Source organism: Thunnus thynnus, chromosome 12 (assembly GCF_963924715.1).
Source record: "Thunnus thynnus chromosome 12, fThuThy2.1, whole genome shotgun sequence".
In the NCBI taxonomy this organism is placed as follows: Eukaryota; Metazoa; Chordata; class Actinopteri; order Scombriformes; family Scombridae; genus Thunnus; species Thunnus thynnus.
This window is the reverse complement of record NC_089528.1, coordinates 9,496,465-9,520,941: the sequence shown is the minus strand read 5'-3', so window position 1 is coordinate 9,520,941 and position 24,477 is coordinate 9,496,465. Positions and strand designations below refer to the sequence as shown.

At 41.6% G+C, this 24,477-nt stretch overlaps 1 protein-coding gene across 2 annotated transcripts; it reads left to right on the top strand.

The window, feature by feature from the left end:
- Positions 1–2,575: 2,575 nt before the first annotated feature.
- On the top strand, positions 2,576–24,020 carry dnm3b (dynamin 3b). 2 transcript variants are annotated; one of them, XM_067605216.1, is made up of 21 exons: positions 2,576–2,872; positions 3,370–3,727; positions 5,838–5,911; positions 6,084–6,233; positions 7,355–7,558; positions 9,118–9,216; positions 9,389–9,549; positions 9,938–10,080; positions 10,256–10,391; positions 10,854–10,921; positions 11,690–11,828; positions 12,028–12,114; positions 12,592–12,662; positions 12,849–12,903; positions 14,564–14,677; positions 18,475–18,584; positions 19,583–19,697; positions 20,011–20,175; positions 20,362–20,594; positions 20,748–20,921; positions 22,308–24,020. In XM_067605216.1, exons 2-21 carry the CDS (start codon positions 3,567–3,569, stop codon positions 22,348–22,350), a joined length of 2,502 nt encoding a protein of 833 aa, XP_067461317.1. In that variant the 5' UTR covers positions 2,576–2,872; positions 3,370–3,566; the 3' UTR covers positions 22,351–24,020. The 2 variants fall into 2 exon arrangements, 1 of the variants encoding a protein (XP_067461317.1); XR_010930895.1 differs by lacking the exons at positions 19,583–19,697; positions 20,011–20,175; positions 20,362–20,594; positions 20,748–20,921; positions 22,308–24,020 and adding an exon at positions 13,338–13,405.
- The last annotated feature ends 457 nt before the right edge of the window (positions 24,021–24,477 follow it).

Sequence of the window (24,477 nt, the reverse complement as noted above, 5' to 3'; positions counted from 1 at the left end):
GTCCTACATTCAAAATTTGACTTAAGTTAAAGTACATAAGTACTTAAAGTATCTTGCATTGTGCTTGTAATGCACAATGCATCCTTTTCAGAGATTTATATTAATATACACTATTTATTATTGTGATCAATGCATTAAGATTTTTAATTACTTTATACTATATGCTGCTGAGTAGTTTACAACTGTGTGTCATATTCTGCTTGTACAAAAGATGTATTTAATGTAAAATGTGAATCTGCAAAGTAACTAGAAACAAGAACAAGTGCTTCAAATTTTGTGTAAAAGTACAGTACTTGAGTGAATTTTGGACTTGGAGCTACTTTCCATCTCTGGTTAAAAAGTCTAAAATTTGTGTCCACAAAAATGATTTAGTATATCAATGGAAACCGTTTCAAAAATCATAACAATTCAAACAGGCAAAATAGTATCAACTAAGATGAGAAATGGTCACAGTTTGAAATTATCCAATAGGGATATGACAGAGACATGCAGTATTGCTATACTGTGCCATTCTGTATATAGCATCTGTGTTACTATGTTACATAGTTGTACATATGTACATTAGACATAATATAGTATTTACTACACAAAACAATACAGTACTATACAATATAATATAATTATAATACCTTTTGTTTATACAGCACTTTTCAAGATACTCAAAGACGGTTAACACATAGATATAACACAGGACAGTGCAATGCTATACTAAACTGTGTTGGTTTATACTATACTGTATAGTACTGTGTTATAGAATACAGTACAATGCAATGATATACTACTATGCAATACTATACTATATGAAGAGTATTGTCCTCTATAATAATATAAAATGTAATATAGCTTAGAATGCCATTCTACATTCATTCATCCTGGTGTATGTTCAATTATCTGTACTTCTGTTAGCTACCAAAATATTCTGCTACAAGGGCTCTTCACTGACAACAACAGTAAGTGTATAGATCCTGTCTTCTTTACCAAATGAAACAGGCTGCTTGTAACTCAGTTACTTCCAGTCAGATGTCCAGGTGGCACCACTAGAAATGTTACACCCTCTGAAAACAGCTCCTAACTGCTCTGACATGATAAACAAGTATAATTCCTGGAATGACCCTGCCCAGCTCTGTGGTCCCTGACTCATTCAGGGCCTCGTTTTAATGATGCCCCTGCTAGGTGAACAGATCGGTGTTGAAGCGACTGCCTGTCCCTCATCTAAAAACAGGTCCACCTTTATTTTTAAGCCTCAAATACCGACCTGGAGACCAACTCTCCTGTCGCCCCAGATACCTCAGGAAACAGGATCTTTGGCAGGAGATGAAAGGAGAGACAGCGAGGTGTTGGATTGATGTTGATGTTACTGGATACCTCTGCTCAGACTGGGACATCCTTTCTCTGTCAGGTAAGGTCAGAGGGGTTGAGGCTGAGATGAACTGCAGCAATCCAGCCAGTTAGATTTTACGTCCGTGTAACTCTTCATAATATCCTAACAACAGATTGGGTTACCTCCCCACTTTTTCAGAAAATACATAACACTCCAAGTAGTTTTTTCTCCCATTACAGTTACTTCACTGAACTTAAAAGTATTTCCCCCTCTCTGACATTATTTTCCTATAACTAATATTTTCATAAGGTCTTATGGTTCTGTTGTGAGATCCATGTTATTTCTTTCAACTGATAACCAATAAATGATAAATATCAACTGGGTCCAAACGCAGGGCCTCAGTGGTTAGATCTCCACTGCCACCTAGTGTTACTCCAACTAACTACAACATGATGTGTCGATTAGACACAGTTTTAAAGGCCTGGCCATAATGAAAAGGGCAAATACCAACAAAATCGATAAGATTTTATTGTCATAAACAAATGGATGAGGCGCACAGAGCTTTGCCTGTTATGCTGTCGATGCATATCAGATCTCCTTACAGCCTCTCACCAATATGCGTTCAATAGCAAATCACATCTCTCCTCACAGATCATCTCATGAATAGCGACGTTAACAGTGGAGGAGAAACACTTGTCTTTATCTGGCACAGATGTTGGCTGGAGAGAGGTTAAGACGGAATGGCAGCGTCCTTTCCGCTTGACAGCATCCACCAGCCCCGGCCTGCAGTGACAATCTGGAGCCAAGCATCACACTCCCCCCCCTGCACCCCCCTCAGTTAACGGAGACCCTTCTAGGCTTCATATAACCAAGCAAGGGCCTATAATGTCAAACTCAATCAGGATGCAGCTTTCTGTATCACAGCATTTTTAATATACACCAATCGAGGCGACATAAAATGACTGCCACGGCCTGTATGTAATGGTAGTGTATGAAATTTACGACAGCTGGTTTCTGCTCCTACTGCGGGGATCTGAGGGAGCGCGTCCACCTCTACTGTTGCAGCGATGCGCAGCCGTGCCGCATGACTCACAACGGCAGAAATGGCACGGATGTAAACAGGGGGCGGGTTCAGGTAGGCCTAACCTGTACCTGCTCAGCCAATCAGACGCCGCGTTTCTCTGCCTCGGCTCCAATTCCGCGGCTTTCATTGGTCCACCGCCGCGTCGATATGGTGCAGAAGCGAGGCGCAGCTTCGCAATTACACCGCGGACAGGAGAGAGGGGGGAAAAATGATTAATCTGTCAACGAATTTGTGTTCGGGATGAGACCGCTCTGACATTCAGCCGACCGTAACGAAGCCTACAGGCGAACACAATTAATGCACAGGAATTTGGGATCAAGCCGATGCACCGTCATAGCAGGTGGTGCTTGTATAATCGTCCAGGGTCTTGTTACTTGTCTTTGCTGCCTGATCTGCGCGTCGTTTCAGCACTGGACAGCGACCGGGACCATCGGACACTGAAAACAACGAGGGATTCCTGAGGCGGGGTAGGCTGACAAGAACACAGCACTACAACCAGTGATTATGACTGTAATATATCTACAATATACACAGTCTATATGGTATATAAACGTTTATCTGCATGCAGCGACTGATGCTTTGTTTATGCGTTTATTAAGCGTTGTTCATGTTTGACTTGCGGGAGCCTAGAGCGCACGGATTTGTTCAGTGTGACTATATAATGGAGCCTATGGAGCTCCACTCATCAAATGCCCTTGAAACTATAGGCTTCGTGCGGCTCGCTTTGTATGTGTGTGTTTTTCTGTGTGCGTGTGTGTGTGTGTGTGTGTGTGTGTATGCGTGAGAAGGAAGGAACGAGAGAGGGGGAGAGAAAGAGAGAGAGGTTATGGTGGTGGTTGTGGTGGTGGTAAGCAACTGCGCAATTGTCTGTCCCTGTCTGTTCATATCTCTATTTTCTGCACCCCTCTCTCTCTCTCTCTTTCTGTCTGTCTTTCTCTCTCCTTCTCTCTCTCTGCTTCCACAGTCGGTCCGACCCTTGCTTGGCTTGGGGCAATGCGCGGCTAGATGACTTCACTACATCAACAAGCACCGCGGTATCCTGGACTAATATAGCAGCGCCACATCCCCCCCTCCTCTCTCTCTCTCTCCCTCTCTCTCTCTCTCTCTCTCTTTCTCTCTCTCTCCATTCGCTGATCCCGAGTCCTTCCGTCTAAAGGCACCATGGGAAACCGTGGCATGGAGGACCTGATCCCGCTGGTCAACAAGCTGCAGGATGCCTTCAGCTCCATCGGCCAGGCCTGCAACCTGGACCTACCGCAGATCGCAGTGGTCGGCGGCCAGAGCGCAGGAAAAAGCTCCGTGCTGGAGAACTTTGTAGGCAGGTAAAATTGACCACCAGAAATAGGATAATCCCTTCTCCCGTTAACCTTGAGGATGACATAAGAGGCCTATGCGGGGCCAATCTCTGAGTGCAGAGTTCAAACCATCTCTCCTCAGCTTTAAGTCACCACTGTAGCACCGTCTGATGAGCAGAGACCTTCTTCTGCATGGCATTATCTGAAACACACAACACTGTCTCCTGGCCTCTAAGTGGTATTTGGGTTACAGCAACACCTTGGGGATCTCAGCCCAACCAGCACAGACTGCAATCACGTGGTCCTAGAAATATCCATCGCTTTACAGTTTCCAAGCATCCTTTTAAATTCATTGTGTGCCGCTGACCCTCTGAATGTGATGCTGTGAAGTCCAGTGTTGTATATAATGCACATTGCAGTGACACATGGCTTCATGTAACCATTTTTAAAGTGAATCATCCTACTGTTCATGCAGCAGTGTCAGCTCCCACTCCTCAAAACACACATGAATATTCATCAGATCGCTCTGGATTATGGTCACTTAAAACAAATATATTATTAGCTGCTGCATTTAAACTGACATTTTTATTCGAGATAAGGATCAGGCCATTTTCGAACCAGGAATGTGATTCTACAAAACAAGAAACAAACGTGCATCCAGGTTCCATAACTGTACCAAGAGCAACTGCATGATGTGCTTTTGTCTGCTGCAAGAACCTTTGTGCAATGGTTTCTTTATTCTGTTTTACAGCTCTGCATTTCAATGAGACTGAGGACCTTTTAAATGAGGTCAAATTTTAGTGCCCTTACATTTCCTAGTGCTAATCACTTAATATCATGATTTGCAGAAAAAATTAACTCCCCAAATTGATACGTAGCATTTCTTTTGTTGCATTGTGTCTGTGCCAGTTCATACAATATATGACATTCCACTGATTTTACACATGAATGTCAGTTTACTTGTCATTGAGAGTGCTCAGGCTGTTAAAACAGCCTGATATCATCATCTGTTGCTCTTGAGGAGCTTTCTAATGTATGAGAAAATGGCCTTGATGATGTCATCAGGGTTATTTTGAGTGAGGCTCAAGACTTCAGGTATGTAGCAGAAAACCTCAATAGCCCATTATGAATGGGCTATTAAATTGAAAGGTGGGGGCATATAACATGTAGCGAAGGTCTTATGAAAGATGCTTTTGAGTTGAATTATGGGAAGTGTAGGATCCATTGCTTTTAGAGCTTGACCCAAAGTAGGACCTTTAAGTCAGGATATTTCAGATTCTACTGATTTTGACCGTTCTTTTTTTAAATTCATCTCTCGCAAATCCCCTCATTGCCATGGAAATGCAATACTAAATCGTCTCTTTTACACCCATTTACCAAAACATACACTCACATATCATTAGCTAGTTTCCCTGTAGTGTGACCAAATGGTGCGTCTTGTGCAGATTTGACATACATGTGTACAGTCCCAGATGGATGCATTGATTTTGTCCTGTTCTCATTGAGAGTCGTGATGCTGAGTAATGGTCCATCTGTCCAGACATGGCCCTACAAGGCGCTGAATGGACAAGAAATGGGCTTCTTCATCTGTTTTTTTTTTAAAAACTCATCCCACTTGAGGCAGTTCCGAGGGTCGATATGTGCTAATAAGGTTTCTTGGAACAGACGTTCAGCATCAGAGGTAGTAGTGATGGCTGTCAGGTGTGTGGAATAATCAGACGTACACAGGCAGTGGACACACACTCAGTAGGTGTAGAAGCCCCCGGGAAATGATGAAGTCATCGTTTTTTAAATGAGAGAGCTCCCTGTCAGTGATGCAGTTCTTCATTTTGACCTATAGTTTATCCGGTCAGATTGTCCTGTTTGTTGCAGAAGCAGCTGAAAACGACAGGAGTTGCTGTGTTTTAAAATGGCCACTGTCAGACTGATATAGGCTTAAAAGATGAATGGCATTGAATGTTCTAGAGTAGCTTGCTTGCTATTATATGGGTGTAATTACAAGCAAATTGCCTTCCAAGAATTAAAAAACCCCTTAATATATCATTATGCTACCTATAGCCATGCCTACACTCTTTGATAAGTATTTACGTTGTCTGTGGTTTGATATAATGAGTTTTGATTGGCTGTTTTTCCTCAGGGACTTTCTGCCCCGTGGATCTGGAATTGTCACCCGCAGGCCCCTGGTTCTGCAGCTTATCAGCGCCTCTGCAGGTGGGCGCCTACACATTCACACACCCACACATGCTAGCATGCACACAAATGTTCCTTCTTTTTTAAACGGTGCTGTTTTTTTTCTCTCATACTGGCATTATTTTCCTGTCAGTCACATGAAGCACAGCTACCACTAATCTCTGTGATGTATTCTTTATTTTCATCTTCTCAGAATGGGCTGAATTCCTCCACTGCAAAGGAAAGAAGTTCACAGACTTTGATGAGGTTCGCCAGGAGATCGAGGCGGAGACAGACCGTGTCACGGGGGCCAACAAAGGCATATCTCCCGTTCCCATCAACCTGCGTGTTTACTCCCCTAACGGTACGAGACCATAACTCAGCTTCCTTCCTCTCACTGTCAAGTAACTGCACCTAGTAACACTTATGAATCAAAGTAGACTGTGACAAGATGTGAGTCATCATACTTTTGCTCTTTGTATGAATAGCTGGCAGAAAAAGGTTTAAAAAACAGCTCATGAGAAACAAAGAGTATGGTTTTTCTATGAAAAGATGATATATGCATTAGTTACTTGTTGACAACTAAACAGATACTTAAAAAGCTTTTTGTGAATATGGTTGAATTTTAGCTTTCAGATATGCTATATATGTTTTATGCGATATGCTACATACTGATGTTCTTAGACTGTTTGAATGATAACAGTGAATGCTGTCCTCTGTAAGCAGAGCCTTGAAATTGTGAGAACTTGAAACATGGACTAATTAGCTCAGCTGTCAACCATCTGTGATCCTCTGCCACTTACAGAGCTTCATTCAGAATGAATATGATAATGTGAATTGTTTGGAATCATTATATATATATATATACGCTGTATATATATTATGCAGTATTACTCTTGGAGTCGGTTGCACCAGTGGTTCATAAGTTCAAACTTGGCCTAGTTTGACGTAAGTGTTTCTAATTGGAGATTTTCACATCATTACATTAAAGAATGTTTTGCACCACACAAACTAGTTTCCCTGTAGGTTATTAGTTACATAGTTACATCCTGAAACAGTTTTTACTCATTAAGACATTCATTACATTTTAATAGTGCAACCCAATTTAGTAAAGTTTGAAAGTAGCTAGTTCTTATGAAGAACTTAAGTAGGATTTTACAAACAAACTAAGTAATGGATTTCCAGATAGTTGGTGCAACCCAACCCAAGTTTGCTCTCATTTGGGTATCTATATTATGATATGTGGGCTTCTTTTTCCTCTAACTACATTTCAAATTGTTATTGGACTGGTCTAGAAACATGGCCAAATGTCCCAACATGTCTATTTTTTCCAGCTGTAGGGGGGGACTGTTAAAGCAACAGGTTGCTAACCCAGAGAAATACATATAAAGGAAATTATGGAGATTCCCCTCTGACTAAAAATAGGTCACAGAAATGCCACAAAGGTATGGTGAGTTCTTATATTGCATTCTTCTGACTGTGCAGTGCTGAACCTGACTCTCATCGACCTGCCGGGGATCACTAAGGTGCCGGTCGGAGACCAGCCGGTGGACATCGAGCAGCAGATCAGGGACATGATCATGCAGTTCATCGCCAGAGAGAGCTGCTTGATCCTAGCCGTCACTCCGGCCAACACTGACCTGGCCAACTCTGATGCCCTGAAACTGGCGAAGGATGTTGATCCCCAGGGTAAGGCAAGGGTGAATATTGGGACTGGTGTAGAAAGAGGGATGGAAGGAAATGAAGTAGAGAAAAAGTGGCCTTGTGGTTAGTGGGGCCATCCTCAACAAGACACTGAATCTGTATCAGCTCCAGGCGTAGTGCTACATGTCTGACCTTGTGCTTTGACCTCCGTGAATGTGGAAACAGAATTTCCCTACAGGGATCGATCAAGTGTCACATTATTATTAGCATTGTGGGGCTGAGAGAAGGGGAAAATAGAGGCCAAAGAAGGCGGAGGACGTGTAGCAAAGGAAAAGGACGAGAAAGGGTTAGGAAGGAGAAAATAATAAACTTAATATAATTCCCAGAAAGTCTGACCTTCAGACAGAAAGGAGGACACGTGAGGAGAAGACAATGAATAAGCTTGGTAGAAGAGGAGGGCTTGGACGAAGCAACCTTGAGGGAGGGATGAATTATAACAGAGAAGGAATTAAGGTGGAGGAATAGGGAATAGGGAGAGAAAAGATGCTAACAGCCAGAGATGCTTGGAAAGGAAGAAGTGGCAGAAGGAGAATTAAATAGGTGTAAATAAAATTAAAGAACTAGGGGAGGAGGAAAGGAAGAGCTGGATGCAAAACTAGATTAGGAACTGGAAGAAGTGGGCAACTGCTCAGAGGTCCCAGACCCAGTTTCACTGTGCTGTTAATTTGATTAATTGCAATTTTCTAAATACATTTGTGTTTAATTGAGTTTCGACTAACAAGTTGACTCCATCTTAGGAATATAATGATGTTGCTGTGTGCACTGTAGTTTATGGGTATCTAAAGGCTAAAGAATGGGGGGGGGGGGGTTAAAGGATAAAGCTGGCGATTTTCTTTTCTTATTGTCAACAAATCTCATGTACTGAGCCAAACCAACAATGAACTCATCCTGCTTCCAAGTATTGTGTGTGTATCCAAAACCTGATATATCTTATTCCTGCATAGATCATTGTTGCCCAAAAACTATTAAAAACATGTCGTTGAGGCACACCGCTGCACTGGGTGACATATTCCTTTGCCCTGAAGGCAATGCTTACTGTAGTTTGTTTAGAAATGGCCCCAAAGACTAATAACAGTGATAACATTTTCAGTCTCAGGAGAGAGGTTCCTTGTACAGCAGACACCACTGTGCGTGCGTGTTCCATTTACAGAGCTTCACTAGCTTGTTGTGCTACGTAATGCAACCTCTTGACTTTGTGCTACGTTATAAATTTGTCAAAGAGCTTCAACACTTGAGTGCCCCTGGCCCCATAGCAGGTTAATCTGGCTGGATGAACAGGAGAGCAAAGAAGTAAAAAGAGGATGGTGGAGAAAAAAGATGGATCAGAGGATGGACAGAGAAGGAAGAGGAAGTTAAATACAGAATATTTAGTAGATGATGATATGGAGCTACATGCAAAGACAGCATAATGTAAAGATAGTAGTATGATTTTGTACTATATTGTTTCTTGTGTTCAAACAAACAGTAACCTCAAACTTCCAAGAGGCATTTCTAAATTTACATTACTTCCTTCCTCACTCTTGACCTTTTGACCCTTTTTCTAGGTCTGAGGACTATTGGAGTGATCACCAAACTGGATTTGATGGACGAGGGCACAGATGCCCGAGACGTACTGGAGAACAAGCTGCTGCCACTGCGAAGAGGTGTGTTTGTCCTATAGTGAGCTGCCAGCCAGATTCACTTTGGCTCTTGTAGCTTCTCTCTGTCCTTCTTACTATCAAACTCTCTCCCTGCTTTCTGTTGATCTTGCTTGTACTATTGTGTAACTATTCATTACTTCTCTCAATTTTTGTGTCCTATGTTATTCATTCCCAGGTTATATTGGAGTGGTGAATCGCAGTCAGAAGGACATTGATGGGAGGAAAGATATCAGGGCAGCTTTGGAAGCGGAGAGAAAGTTCTTCTTCTCCCACCCTTCGTACAGGCACATGGCTGATAGAATGGGTACCCCACGCCTGCAGAAAGTGCTCAACGAGGTGATCATAGATTTACTCCCAGTGCTCTCCCATAGTGCACTTTACATAATTAATAAGAAGGTGGCCTATTTTTTTTCGCTTCCATTGTCAGTCACGTCAATGTGGGTGATTCAAGACTGTCAGTAGGTGGAAAATGCACTCGCCTTTCTAGTTCAACTTGTAATAATTTATAATTTCACTCATGCAGACATTCCACAGTTTTCTCAGCATTTGTATTGTATGAATGTAGCTTTACTTTTTGTACTGAAACATTCTGTACTTACAATCCTGATTGCAAAATGACTCTTTACACTTAAATTGCCAATGACATAATCTACTTATTGATGGCTCGCTATGTGGTTGTAATTTGTGCAATTTTGGTTTGCTGGTTTGCTTTGTGTCTCCATAGCAACTGACCAACCACATCCGGGACACCCTGCCAGCGTTCCGCAGCAAGCTGCAGTCCCAGCTGTTGGCTCTGGACAAAGAAGCCGAGGAATACCGGGGATACCGACCTGATGACCCATCCCGCAAAACCAAGCAGCTGTTGCAGTCAGTAGCCCATTTCTTTGCCAGCAAAAGTTCATAGTAAATGTGTTTAGTGCAGGATTCCTTAACTCTGAAGAAACAATGACTTCATTCCTTGACACCATTTCTTTGTCACCTTGTATTCAAGATATCAGAAGTCATTACTGGTCTCATTTATTACATCATTGTTTTGTTTCAGGATGGTGCAGCAGTTCTCTGTGGATTTTGAGAAGAGGATCGAGGGTTCAGGAGACCAGGTGGACACAGTGGAGCTGTCTGGTGGAGCAAAAATCAACCGCATCTTCCATGAGCGTTTCCCCTTTGAACTGGTCAAGGTGAATAAGATGCCCAATAACAATCCATGTTAACAAGGCACTGTGATTTTTAATGTATCAGAAACTCTTATTTTATTTGAATCAGTCAAAAAATATCAGCTAATGAGGTGCAATTATTTGCATAGAGAACAACTGGAATAATGACACCCCCACTGGAAGATTTTGTGTTTGTTTTGAGAAAGAAAAAGTCTTGAGGGCTGAATATACGACTAAATGAGTTTTGCAGCCTTCCTCCTTTGTCTTCTTTGTTCTTTGTCCTGTTTCCTCCCAACTGGCTTCTTATGTTCTCTCTATTGTGATTTTCTTTTGAATACTCCCTAAATCGCTCACTCAACTCTCAGTGCAAACACAGCTTTTTGTACATTTTTTCCCTCTCTTTTTCATGCTGTCTCTCATCTTTAATATTTTACAACTCCATTCTCTGTATCCACCATTTAAACTCCTTCTGTCTGCTCCCGTCAGATGGAGTGTGATGAGAAAGAGATGCGTCGCGAGATCAGTTATGCCATCAAGAACATCCACGGTATCAGGTAGGAATTTGTCTACCGAACTAAAATATGTGGTTGCCTAAATTTTTCTTTGCCTACTCCCCCTTCTGTACTCCTACAAGGGCCTTTTTCATCAGTTTTCTCCCAACATACGCACAATTCCTCAAAATATTTGAGATATACTAACTTATCAGTGATGAAACAACTCTCTACTTTCAGTTTGCGAGTATCATAAAGATATAAAAACATAAATTTACAGCCAAAAGCCAGAAGAGACAGTCAAATAAGTTAACTTTGATATGGCAGACATCATGACAGATTGAAAAAAGAAACAGATGTTTGAATTTGGTTTGCCAACAGCTTAAAATACATGGCTCGGGTGGGAATCTATGAACAAGGGAGGAGCATGTCATGTTTCTTTCTTTCTTTTTTTATTTTCACTCCAGCTTTCCTCTGTGTTTCTATATTGATTCAGCAGCGGTTAGCCACTGCAACCAAAAAGATTGCCACCCAAGCGAGAGAGAATGTGTCATTTAAAGAAACATCATATTTTAGCCTGAATTCCTTCCAAAAACAATAGCAGGGCTGATATCTACAATGGCCGGTTTTATCACATCAACAAAATGTTTTTGTAATGACCCCTTTATTACTGACCTCAGACTGCAGGAAGTAAAACATAGATAAAAGCAGGGATATACTGTATGTGGAACCAAAACCAATATCACCAAGTCATCTAATTATACTGTATATTTGAGAAAACACTTCTCATCACCATTGTACCTTTTTTCTCCTCCTCTTGGTGGGCCTCAGGACTGGGCTTTTCACTCCAGACATGGCATTTGAAGCCATTGTAAAGAAGCAGGTTATAAAGCTAAAAGAGCCCTGCATCAAGTGTGTGGACATGGTCATCCAGGAACTGATTAACACAGTGCGCCAGTGCTCCAACAAGGTAACTCATGTGGTTTCTTGCACTTTATATATATTATAGTTATAGGGGTTTTAAAGCTCGATAAGAAGCAGGAAGGGAAGGAAGGAAGGTTGGATGAATAGATGGAGATGGAAAGATGAGCTCTCTGTTTTTGATTCTGAATTTGGTTCTTATTATTCATTATGTGGAAGGAGTGATAAGCTGTGTGGTGTGTTTCCAGCTGGAATGCTTCCCCAGGCTGCGAGAGGAAACTGAGAGAATTGTGACTTCTCATATTCGAGACAGAGAGAGTCGGGCCAAGGACCAGGTAACACTGATTAGCTTGTAGTTGTGGACATACACACATTTGTTTGTAAGGGAAGGTCTGAGATATGTATACTCACATTTACATGCAAGGCTAACCTCAGTAGCCAGTTTTTCTCCACATGAGACATGTATATTCACATCTGTCATTGTGATGTTATGTAATTACAAAAGAGGTACCAATTATCCAAGTACTATCATACTGTATAAAATGTCATACATTTAAAGGAATAGTAGTTTCCCTCGTCAACACGTTATATCTCATTTGTTTAATCCATACAAGAACTGTAGAAAAGAACAGTAAAAATGTTGTGGTAGCTGTTCCCCCTCCTTCAAGTCTCTAAGCTGCCGACTCAAGCTACATATTTGAGAGTGGTATTGATATTCTCATCTAGAAAGCGAATAAGCCCAAAATATCAAACTATTCCTTAAAGAATGAGTTATACTTGCTTCATGTTAAATGTTTTATGTATTGTTACAGGTTCTGCTGTTAATTGATGTTCAGCTGTCTTACATCAACACTAACCACGAGGACTTCATTGGCTTTGCTAAGTAAAGACTCCCATCTATTAGCTTGGCGTCACCAAAATAATTTATATATTATTGAACACATCAGTCTAGTTTAGAAGATGTCCTTTAACCCCTGTCATGCTTTTTCTCCTCCTCTTTTCCTCTATGTTCACCTCCCCCCCCATCATCCCTGTCTTTCCTGCCATCTCTTTTGTGTTGTTTCCACAGTGCACAGCAGAGGAGCAGTCAGACTAATAAGAGCCAGAGTTCAGCAGGAAATCAGGTGAGCATTTGTCACATCTTGCGTATGTCGTACGCAAACATCTCGAGCACAAGGTCAAGGGAGTAGAGCACACCCACATAGTGGCAGGATGGCTACTGCAGAGAAAATACAAAGAGAGAGATGCTGCAATGAAAGAGATATGATCCAAGATACTCTCTTCCATTTGACTTAATCTTTTGCATTGCACAAAATATATGTTTTATGCATTTTAGTCTTATGATTTTTATATTTTATTACTTTCTATTTTAGTCATGCATGCTGTATTATGTTTTAATTGGGCACCAGTTGTGTACAGTGGTTTATTTGCTCCTTTGGTTTTATGATTTTATCTCAGTAAAAGAATCACACTGGGTTCTATTACTTTATGCCACCATCATCACTGGTGTTGTTGTTGAGACATTTCCCTTTGTTTGAACCCCTCCTGTGTCATCAAGGTGCCACTTTGCATTTCATCCCCATCCCTTAGTGAGAATCTCAGCTGCCCTCTTATGGGTGTCTGTTGGTGAGTATCGCTCATTGTGGGTTATGGTTTGCAATGTCATTTGTGCCTGCAGTAATACTTCTGCCCATTGTGTGGTGCTCTGCAGCACCGCAGCCTTCCTAGGAACCTGTCACTTCTGCTTTTTTTTCTCCTCTTCTTGTCACTTCACGCAGAGTGGTGCGAGAAGCAAAAACTCGTTCTCCACTCTGACAGGTCAGATTGGCTGTGTAGGCTACTGTTGGGCAGAGAGATTTTGGCACTTTAGAAGATGTCTTACATTTTTTTAGTGCCACATGGTGTCTAAATGCCCCACCTTCCTTCCTGTTGCAGGCCTCCTCTCCTCCCGCATCAGGCCTGATTGTAAGAGTTTATTCTCTAACCATTTACTCTCTAACACCCCCTCCACCCACAAAGGCCCGCAGACTACAAGGGGTTGCCAACCAGACAAAGAGAAATAAACAATTTTCCATGGTTTGGCATTTAAAATATTATATCCAAGACTCAAGAGGTTCAGAAATATAATTTCTTTCAGAACCCTGTCATGGATCCACCCACAAAACAGCTCTCTCATGTGTGCCTATGACAGAAAGGCTTTGTAATGATTTGGGTAACCTCCTTAGTGAGTCTTAGGCGGTGCAAGACTGACAGTAATCTAACCTAATAATCACTTGGCACTATGCCCACAAGCTTGTCTATGTAGGGCTCATAAGGTTAATACACCTAACACAGAGCACACACCCATGCTATATTGTGTGCTTGAAGAACTTAACACAATGGTCACTTATAACAAGCTAACACAGGCCTTTGCGTGTGGCATTGTGAACACAGTTCCTTGAATGACACTTCACTGACACACGGGTCACATGCTAGGCTCTGAGTGAGTCACAAAAAGACACAATGACACAACCTAACCTGACCTCCACACTCATTGCAATTCATGCATTGATGATTTGCACAGATTAACTGTATTTGGGCTAGTTTTAGCCACAATGTGTTGTACTGATTTATTGTTTTAGAGGCAAGTGAGTTTTTTTTTTTTTTTTAATGAAAGCCATTACGGATGAAGAGCTCCTGTCATCCTCTTGTTTTCTTGTTTTTCATGCATAATTTTTATTTTATTTTGTTTTTTTTTTTTTTTTTTACAGTCTATATATTTCTGACATTGATCCTTTCCCTCAGGTCATCCGCAAAGGCTGGCTGACCATCAACAACATCAGCATCATGAAGGGAGGAGCCAAGGAGTACTGGTTTGTGCTGACTGCTGAGAGCCTCTCCTGGTTCAAGGATGATGAGGTGAGTTTAACCTAAAGAAAATACAGATAAAGCTGATAGATGACAGCCTGCCATTATGCGTTAGGAACCAGCAACTTAATTGATACCAATGCTACACAAATGACTTTAACTCTCGGATGTTTTAAACAAAGCAGAATTTTATTCATTTTTATCAACATTCATTCATCATTAGAAAGAACAACAACGGCATATTGGCTTCCCAGGAAAGCAGACCGATCCACTCTACATATGCACCCACAACCCAGCATCAACAGGATGCAGGGTTTGGTCCATCCTGCTGGCTTATTTGTCGGGCTGATGTCTATCTGCCTGTCTGTGCCTGCTGTACAGGTTGGAGGATATTCTGCACAGCAAGTGTAGATAGGCGGACACACTGCAACTCCTTTAGCCAGTTGGTGTTATTGCTGCTTTGCTGGGTTTTTTTTTCAAATTTATTGGACCTTTTTTAGTCTTTTGTCTGTTCCAAGAGATACATAACATAGTAGATTTTCACAGAGCAACAGACTCACAGAGACATTATTGTACTCTCGGATCTTGATAATAAATTTAATTTTTATGCGGCATCTGTGATTGATTCCACGTTAACGTACTGTAGGGAACTGAATTGCAGCTGGTTAACTTTACTTGGGGCATGCAGTATGTGAGATTTGTGAGCATACTCTTTGTTGAAGTGTGGATCATCATCATCATGATGCAGCATTTTACTGGACGAATTATGCATGTGAAGAGTTTAGACATATTTCTGTCATTCACTCGTTCTTTCCATTCATCTCTCCCTTTGTCTTGAAGTTCCCCTCTTTTCTCTCTTTCTTCTCTCCCCACCTCTTTCCACTGGGAGTTTAGGCATTCGCCTCTTCTTTGCAAATTTGGAAACCATCCCAATCCCAACCAAATGTTCACTCACAGACACCCAAAATATATGAAAGCGCACAGCCTCAGACAGCGCATGGGTTGCACAGCATTGGGTGTACAGATTGTTATTTGATCCGTTTGTGCGGTAATGTAGGAAATTATAGACTCGACTGGCTTTGCCTTGTATATTTCTGTTTTACACTCCGTGAACTTTCTATAGTCACATACGCATGCATGTGCACACACACATTTGCACACCCTCCTCCCTCTCTTGGTGTGGTTGGCAGTTACTTTGGAACTGCTCGCATTCTTGGCAGGAAAATCACAAGTTTTTAATCCAAACATCAGCCTCCAATGTTGAAGCAGAGAGAAACCCCTCTATTAAATATCAATACCCCCCCCTCTTTCTGTTTCTGACCTTCAACTTCATAACCAGCTACCACTTCATGACCAGATCAATTACATCGCGTCACTGTTTTAAACCTATAAAATGTGCAGTACTCCACAATCCACTCTGAGACTTTTTATACTTAAATCACAAACCAACAACACAAAAGCTTAACTAAATGAACTAGTAATTTAACTGAGTAGTCAAATGTAAAACCTCATATGTCTACATATATTCTTTGTACACTTGGCTGATGCATTTATTGCACAATCTGCAGAACACTTTTCCTATGCGCTTTTTGCAGTTATTTGACACCACAGCAATCTAGTATAAATCAGCTTCCTTTGCATTAAGTCTTCCAAGTCCATTTTGGCCACCCACTGAAATAACTTCACTGGAGGTGTCTGACTGTATTTTCAAACTCCACTTGATTGATTGGCCCTCGTTCCTTCGGCCTGTGTTTGATGCTTTGCAGCCACATTCGCTCCTCCCCCTCCAGTGGACCACATCTTCATCAGAGCACTATAGGCTAGCAGCCTGCACACTTACTCATTCAGCTCTTATGCTATAAATTATGTGAGTTTGCTACTTTGTGAGTTTTGACTTTAAATCCTTTATCACTCTGGCTCGAGATTTAGATTTTCACATCTTGGTTTTCACAACAATTTTGTTAAATCTGCAGTTAGTGTTGGAAAAATATGTGATAAACGTTTATTCCAAAAAAAAAAAAAAAAAAAAGAAGATATGAAAAGGAAGTGGTGAGTGTTAGAATGCACTCAGGACAAATTACAGATGGATTCAGAATAAATACAGATTATAAATAGATTAAAGATAGTAGAGGTTGAAGATGAAGGAACAGATGCACAAAAACACACAACTTGGGAGACCTTGGAGACAGAAAGAGAGACACACAGAAAGACAGACTGACAGAAGAAGTTCCATGCCCAGTCTAACCAATGTGCAGACTACTGTACACCAGTATGACAATGAACAGGTAGTCTGAACACTGGGTGGACGGAGCCGGAGTTAAGAGCCAGGCCTTGTGCTGTTTTCTGCCATTCCAGATGCTTGCGGCTCTGTCGTCTGTGCCCTCCCTTTCGCCCCTCTCCATTTTTGGCACCAAGGATCCCGTCTATCGAAAGCCCTCAAAACTGTGATTCGCCCCATCCATGTTGTCGCTCTCCCAGCCTTTTTGGTGCACGTCTCTTGGCGTGTTTATTTGTTTTGGTAGACGAGTGGAGCTCTGGGTCCCCTCGCGGTCCGTTTTGGTCACGCCGGCCATGAAGAGTATCCAGCCTTGACGTGGCATATTCGCTCAGACGACTGGGACAGACTGGCTGCACGTTCAGGGAGGGGATATTACAAAAAAGAGGGAAAGAGAGAGACGAGGGGGGGGGGAGTGAGTGAGTGAGAAAGGGAGAGGAAGAGAGAGGAAGAGGGAGGGGACCCGTGTGACCATATATGGGCTGTAGTGACCCCTTGGGGAATACAACACAGAAGGGTCTGCAGAGTTTTCTCGTCCTCACTGCTTCTTCTCCGCTCCTCATCCCCTTTTAATTCTTACCTGTGACCATCTACCACCACTTCCCGGAGACCATCAGACCAGATGTGGGCTTTCTTCTGCAAATCTTTTGCAAATCCACTTTTGTGTTTCTTCTTCTTGGTCTCTCCTCCTTCGCCCGCCGTCTCTTTAACTTCTCCACTCTCCCTCCTTCCCTGGTTCTCTGTGTGCTGCTAAGCACTACCAGATGTTGAGTTTTAACGCCAGGCTGTCATTTAATCTCTCTCTCTCTCGCTCTCTCTCCCTCCTTCTTCAAAAAAAAAAAAAAAAAAAAAAAATCAGGCAGGAAGTGGGCCCCTCTGGAATGGAAAGAAAAAATATTGAAAAAATATAGAGGGGGAGGGATAAAAGAAAAAAGACACTGAGAGTTAAGAAAGATGGAGGCTAGGATGGAGTGTAAAATGAAGAGCAGGGTTTCTTGAAGCTAAGCATCTGTCACAAGCCCTCTTTGAATCTGTCACAGCCGTGCTTGAGCCTGTACCTCAAAAGATCAACATTGTGTTTGAGCAGAGCATTATGGACCTCCAGTGCTTTTATATATCTGCATTTCCCCCCCGTCTTTACTACAAGCCGGAGAGTTTCCTCAGCCTTTAGCTACCAGCTCTCCGCGGCAAAACTCACCGTGAAGAACGACTGTGTCTTGACCCACACTGTAATGACTTCCACATGTGCTCTCCTTCTCTCTCTTTTTCTTTCTCTGTTCTTCCCTCTGCTCCCCCCCCTCTCTTCTCCACCCACTCCCCCCCCCCCTTACCTCCCACTCTCATTTCTCCCCCATTCCTCCTCCCTCCTGTCACCCCCTCTCTCTCTTTTCTGCTCACCCCCTCTCTCCCTCTTTAAAAACCCAACTTCACCTTTCTCTTACCGACATCATCTCGTGCAAATTGTTTGCGCCAACATCATTGCGCAACGTTTCAAACAATAACAAACAGAGCACAAATCGTATTAGTCATAAAAGTGCTCACAATCCCTACCTTCTGTTTTTCTCATTCACAGGAGAAGGAGAAAAAGTACATGCTCCCCCTGGACAACCTGAAGGTCCGCGATGTCGAGAAGAGTTTCATGTCCAGCAAGCACATATTCTGCATTTTCAATACAGAGTCGAGGTCAGCTGCAAGATCTTCATATTTTAATTTCTACTTTTCATTAAACTGCATACTATAACAGTTAATTTTACAGCTCATGAGACTCTTGATAGCTATCACATAACGTAGACAGAGTTAGAGAGTTCAAGGCCTGCGTGCTGGTGCTGCAGTTGAAATATGTTTTGCATTATGTGTTATGTACAGTATGTATGCATGAATGCAGGCCGGAACAAACTGGATGTATTTCGAATACACATGTCTACAATTCAGCTTGTGAAGCTGTCATTTATAGTTTGTGTTAAAAAAAAAAAATCATACTGCCATTTATCACAAAATACATCTCATAAGTGCAAAATACCATTTTAAAATACCAGACATTTTACTGTGAGAGGGGAAAAAAGCCCAAAAAAAACAGAGTTATTCTAAGTTCCTGATGTTATGATAGTAGGTTGATGTTAATAATATACCTAAGCTATGCATAAACACTGTGAATCTGTGTAAAATGTTTAATGTCAGGCCTGAACTTACAATAATTGCTGCAGTATGTCCTCTAAAAGCTTTTTTATGGTAATTCAGTTTCTCCATCCAGTTAAAAACTTCTTGGCTCAAAACCTGAAAAGGGGTTAAACAACAAAATATCCCACATGGAAGGAGGCAAATAACCTAAATTGACTGTCAATACTTCCAGATGTAAGAATTTGTCTCTGTTGTTGAACACTTTTTTGAACAATGAGAAGTATTGTCTGGATTTTGTTATATCATTGATCTCTGATAGAGCAACTTAAATAGTTTGAATGTTTATTTAATTACACATGCCTCCCCTGTTTAGCATTTACTTTCGAATAAGACACACTTTCTAACTTTCTAATAAGACATACTTTTAAAGTGTTTATAAGCTGTAACTAAGGGTTTTATTAAAGCTTTTACTAATATGGATTTTGACACATGGTTGAATAAGAGCTCTTATACCTCTTCACTGATTTTCATCCATACATTCCCTCGTGTGTTGTTGTGTCTAGGAATGTGTACAAGGACAATCGCACCCTGGAGTTGGCCTGCGACTCTCAGGATGATGTGGACAGCTGGAAGTCTTCTCTCCTACGTGCTGGGGTCTATCCTGAGAAGACCGCTACGGTTAGCACATTCGTTCATTATTCAAACACTTGGTCTTTTAGTGCTTGGATGATTTTTTTTTAGCTTTGGTTCCTGTGTTCTGTCTGATCCTAAAGTGTCCTTACAGTATTTACTTGTGCTGTGTCACATGTTATGTAATTTCTCCCTTCCTATATTGCTTTGAAACTGTTCATACATTTATACTAGAAGACTGCACAGAAAAAAACTAAAGCATCCATTATTAAGCTGTTAGTTCCATACAATGCACACAATATTTTTGCACAGGTAAACACCTCTTTCTTAAAAAAAGTATTTCTCCTTTCTCCTGCTTTAGGTTGAGAGTGAGACCACCACCACCACAGATAACTTCTCCATGGACCCTCAGCTGGAGCGTAAAGTGGAAACCATCCGTAACCTGGTGGACTCCTACATGGCTATTGTCAACAAGTGCATCCGAGACCTCATGCCCAAGACCATCATGCATCTCATGATCAACAATGTAAGCAAAGAGTACATCAGTTGTCGCTCACTCTGCCCTTGATACTCCTGCTACTACAAATTATTATAATAACAAAATCTGACTCCAGTGAAAAAACACACTGCAGCTTTGATCAGAAGGATTGTCTCTCTCCTTCAATTTATTCCATTATAACGCTCATTCTGTCCTTTATCTCTACGCCACTAGGTGAAGGACTTCATCAATGCAGAGCTGTTGGCCCAGCTGTACTCTGCTGGTGACCAGAACGCCCTGATGGACGAGTCTCAGGAGCAGGCCCAGAGGAGGGATGAAGTGCTAAGGACCCACCAGTCCCTGAAGGAGGCCCTGGCCATCATTGGGGATATCTCCACCTCCACTATCACCGTCCCCATGCCTCCGCCTGTTGACAACTCCTGGGTGGGAGGATCCGGTGGTCGCAGGTAAACTGATCATACATATGCAAACTCACCATTTTAAATAAAAACTAAATGTTGGGGCATATTTTTATTTCAAAATGCCTTTAATTCAATTCATTATTAACTGTTCTTTTCTTTCCTAAACATTATTCAATATTATGTCATCTCTTCTTCCAGGTCTCCACCACCCAGCCCCACGGCCCCCAGGAGGATGTCTTCGGGCCAGCGCCCAGCTCCCCGAGGGGCCCCACCACCACCAAACCGCCCAGGACCCCTGGGGCCTTTCAATAACAGTGCTGACAGCCCCCAGGCTCCCAGCCGCCCGAACAGGGCCCCTCCTAGCATCCCCAGGTGAGTGCAACCTTCTCACATGTTACCCACTGGGAAGACACAAAACATCCTCTTCTGATGTTTTTTATTAGAGTACAGTACTTTATTAATCCACTTGGACTAATAAAGTACTGTATCTGTCTATCTAGCCGATGGAAAACTTGAAAACTTTAAACATTGTATCTTCTGATGCACAAACAATGACAAAACCTCCCTCTATACATTTTGTGTTTTGCATGTTTATCAGCAATAAATGAGTGAACTGAAAAATTAAACAACAGAGATCGCTCTGCTCCGACTTTAAACATACATCAACCAGCTTTTCTGCTCAGAATCTCATCTGCTCTTAACAACTGCTCCACATCTTCTACTAGATCAAGAGTAAATGCTTACAGCCTTCAAATGTATTTCACTTTTCTGTAACATGCTGGCTGACAGCAGTTGAGCAGACTTTGAGCTTGAGTTGAGCTTGTAGTATTTTAACAATATGGTAAATATTGGGCTATGGAAACAAGTTGTTTGGAGGATGAGACTGTTTGCTCATGAGGAGGCAGAATTGCCTTTTGCAGTGGCAAATGTCAGTGTTTTACACTGCTTCCTATATTTGCTCACATTTTTGTCTTTAAAGGAATAGTTCTGTATTTTGGGAAATAAACCACTGTCGTGCCTGTACAGTAAATACAAAGTGACAGACGGCAGTTAGTGTAGCTTAGCATAAAGAATAGAAACAAGGGAAACAGCTAGCCTGACTCTGTCCATAAGCAACTTCACTTCCAATACTCACTAATTAACAAATTATATGTTGTTTGTTTAAGTGTAAAAGTGTGTAGAAGTGTAAAAACAACACATTATAATTTTACAGGTGGTTATGTGCTAGGAAATTTCTTTAACCATCTTTTGCCAGATGCAGTTACTTTTTAAAGTCAGTGACTGTTAGCTTTGGACAGAGTCAGGCTAGCTGTTTCCCCCAGTCAGTGCTAAACTAAGCTAACCAGCTACTGGCACTAGCTTCATATTTTGCATACAGACATAAAAGTGGTATAAATCTTCTCATCTAGCTCTCAGAAAGAAAGCAAATCTATGCCAAAATGTCATACTATTCCTTTAAACTGCTTCCTTAATCCACTCACATTTTTGCTTTTTAAATAATCTTTAATTTGATGCCAATTTTGACTGTGTGTGAGATATTAAATAAGTCTGACCATTTGCCCTTGAGGCAGATCTTCATTCAAGTGGAAAAGAAATCAGTTTTTCTCTCCCTGTATCTTATCTGTAGCCTAACTGCAGCATCTATTAAACTTATGTAAACACTGAGACTAATCTTCTCTCTTCTCTCTCTCTCTGTTTGTCATCTCTTATCTTCCCTATCCTGTGACACTTTTCCTTACGTCACATACATTATTCAAGTCGGCGGCCCCCGCCATCTCCTACAAGACAAGTCCCGCCATAATCATCTCAAGGGGTTGCTCATACCCTCCTCCTCCCTCCTTCATCCACTCCATTCCTCCTATCTTAGCCATGACTCTGCTGTCCTGGTCTCTCCTTAGTGTAGACACTGAAGTCTTTACCCCTTGACCCTTCGATTTCCTGCCAGGTGACGATGTCCATATATCTATGTACAGTATGGTACTTGTCTTGTGGTGTATGTGTATGTGCGCTTGTTGCTCGCCTGTGGTCCAGGTTTGCTTAGCAGATCCACTACCCAGTATCAGTCCCTGGAACCTCTTTTCCCCCCAGAGCACCTCGCCAAGTCAGACACCACCCCCACTTGCTGCTTTACATGAAAATACGCTCAGCAGTCGTACTGCCCTATTCATTCCAAAATGCAGCATGGCACATAAGCTGCTTTTATTGCATGGGAGTGTGTGTGTGCGTGTGTTTTGTGTGTATGTATATGGGGGAGGGACTAATTTGCCTATATGTAGGCTGAGTTTGATTTAGTATTGTATTAATTTATTGTATAATGCCCCCCTAAGTGTTAATTATCAGCTTAATGTTCTCTTAGGAACACAAGTTGTATCTTAGTATGTGTGTGTATACGTGTGTTTGTGTGCGAGTAATACTGTGTATGTGCGTGTGCGTGTGTATGAGTGTGCGAGGACACGTGTGCATGTGCCGTCTGTCTGCACGTTTGTTGGCGTTTCAGTTGTATTTGTTTTCATGGTCAAAGCTGTTAATGATGAATCATAAAACCCTCGGGGGTCAATTTAATGTTGGACTTTTGTGAGTTGTTCCTGTGTTGTAGTAGCAGCCATACACACATAGCAAGGCTGAGGAGCACCTTCAGTATTCTCTATATGGAAACAGCCTCAATAATACATTTAACCTTGTCATAGGTGTCCACCTGTGCTGTATCAATGGTCAAGTTGTGACCCTTGCAGCCTTAAGCTCACATTCAGACCCTGACTGGCGGGATGGATGGGACCGGAACTTGCCACTTGAAAAAAAAAAAAAGTTGCTACTTGACATGGCAAAACACAAGTTCCTCCATGAATGAACAAAGATGATGCTTTTTTACATGTTTCCATTTAGCCTTTTTCTCAGGTTTGAAACATGCAACTTCATGCACATCACAAACTAGCACTCTTTCTCTTTTCTCAAGTCTCTCTCCTTTCCTCTACTTTCACAATCACGAAGCCAGCCAGTCAGTCAGTCAGTCAGTCAGTCAGTCACCGTCTGCGTCAGAGCTTAAGGTGGTATTGTCAACGTTCAAGTGCTTCTCTGTCAGTTTGTTATTGTGTATGTGGGCCTAAACTGTGTTCTGATGTATATAGGTAATGATAAAGAGATACTGTACCTGTGGACTATAAAGACCTCATCAAGGATCCTAGCGCTTTAATCGTTCTCTATGTCTCTATTCACTAAATGCTCTCTTCTCTCTAATTTAGACTGCCTTACCGGCATGAATTACAATTCTGTATTGCCAAAGCTAAATGTAGAAAGAGAATCGTAAAGTTTAAAAAAAAAAAAAATCAGCTTAAGACCAACAACGAACAGGTTCCAGTTGTAGTGAGATGGCATTGTTTAGCAGAGGGCATAATGTTAAACTGGGGAATTGCATCAGTTGTTATTTTCTGTGTCTCTGTATTGCTCCTCAATAAACTTCTTCCTCATAATGTCTCACCTTGTTAACAGAGTCTTCATTGGGGTTTTGGAGACGGTAAATACATTTATGCAGACCTCTCACTGGAGTGCAGCAAAAATAATATGCTGCTCATAAAGAAGACCCGATGGCTTGCTTGCTTATTTATTTATTCGTACCGAACCTACTGTATTCTCAGTGGGCAAATTGTCCACCAGGCTCACATAATAAGAATTGTGATTTTACAGCAAATCCTGGGACGGCCTATTGTGCAAATATTGCAGCAAATCTTTAGGATATTATGTAGGTCTGAAAATACTTAAGTGCCCCTTTGTAGCAGCTGCTATCTAGATAAATAAAATCTGCTACTGAATCCGGATACTAAGAAAAAGTGTTTATGCATTATTATTATGGTATTTCTTACTCTGTAGGACATTCCTGTAGCCAAAATATGGCATCAATACATTTTCCACATGTATACAGATAAAGCACAAC

Coding starts and splice junctions, on each gene's coding strand:
- dnm3b (XM_067605216.1), top strand. CDS start 3,567: ATGGGAAACCGTGGCATGGAGGACCTGATCCCGCTGGTCAACAAGCTG. Junction 3,728..5,837: donor CTGGAGAACTTTGTAGGCAG/GTAAAATTGACC, acceptor GTTTTTCCTCAG/GGACTTTCTGCCCCGTGGAT. Junction 14,678..18,474: donor CCTGGTTCAAGGATGATGAG/GTGAGTTTAACC, acceptor TCTCATTCACAG/GAGAAGGAGAAAAAGTACAT.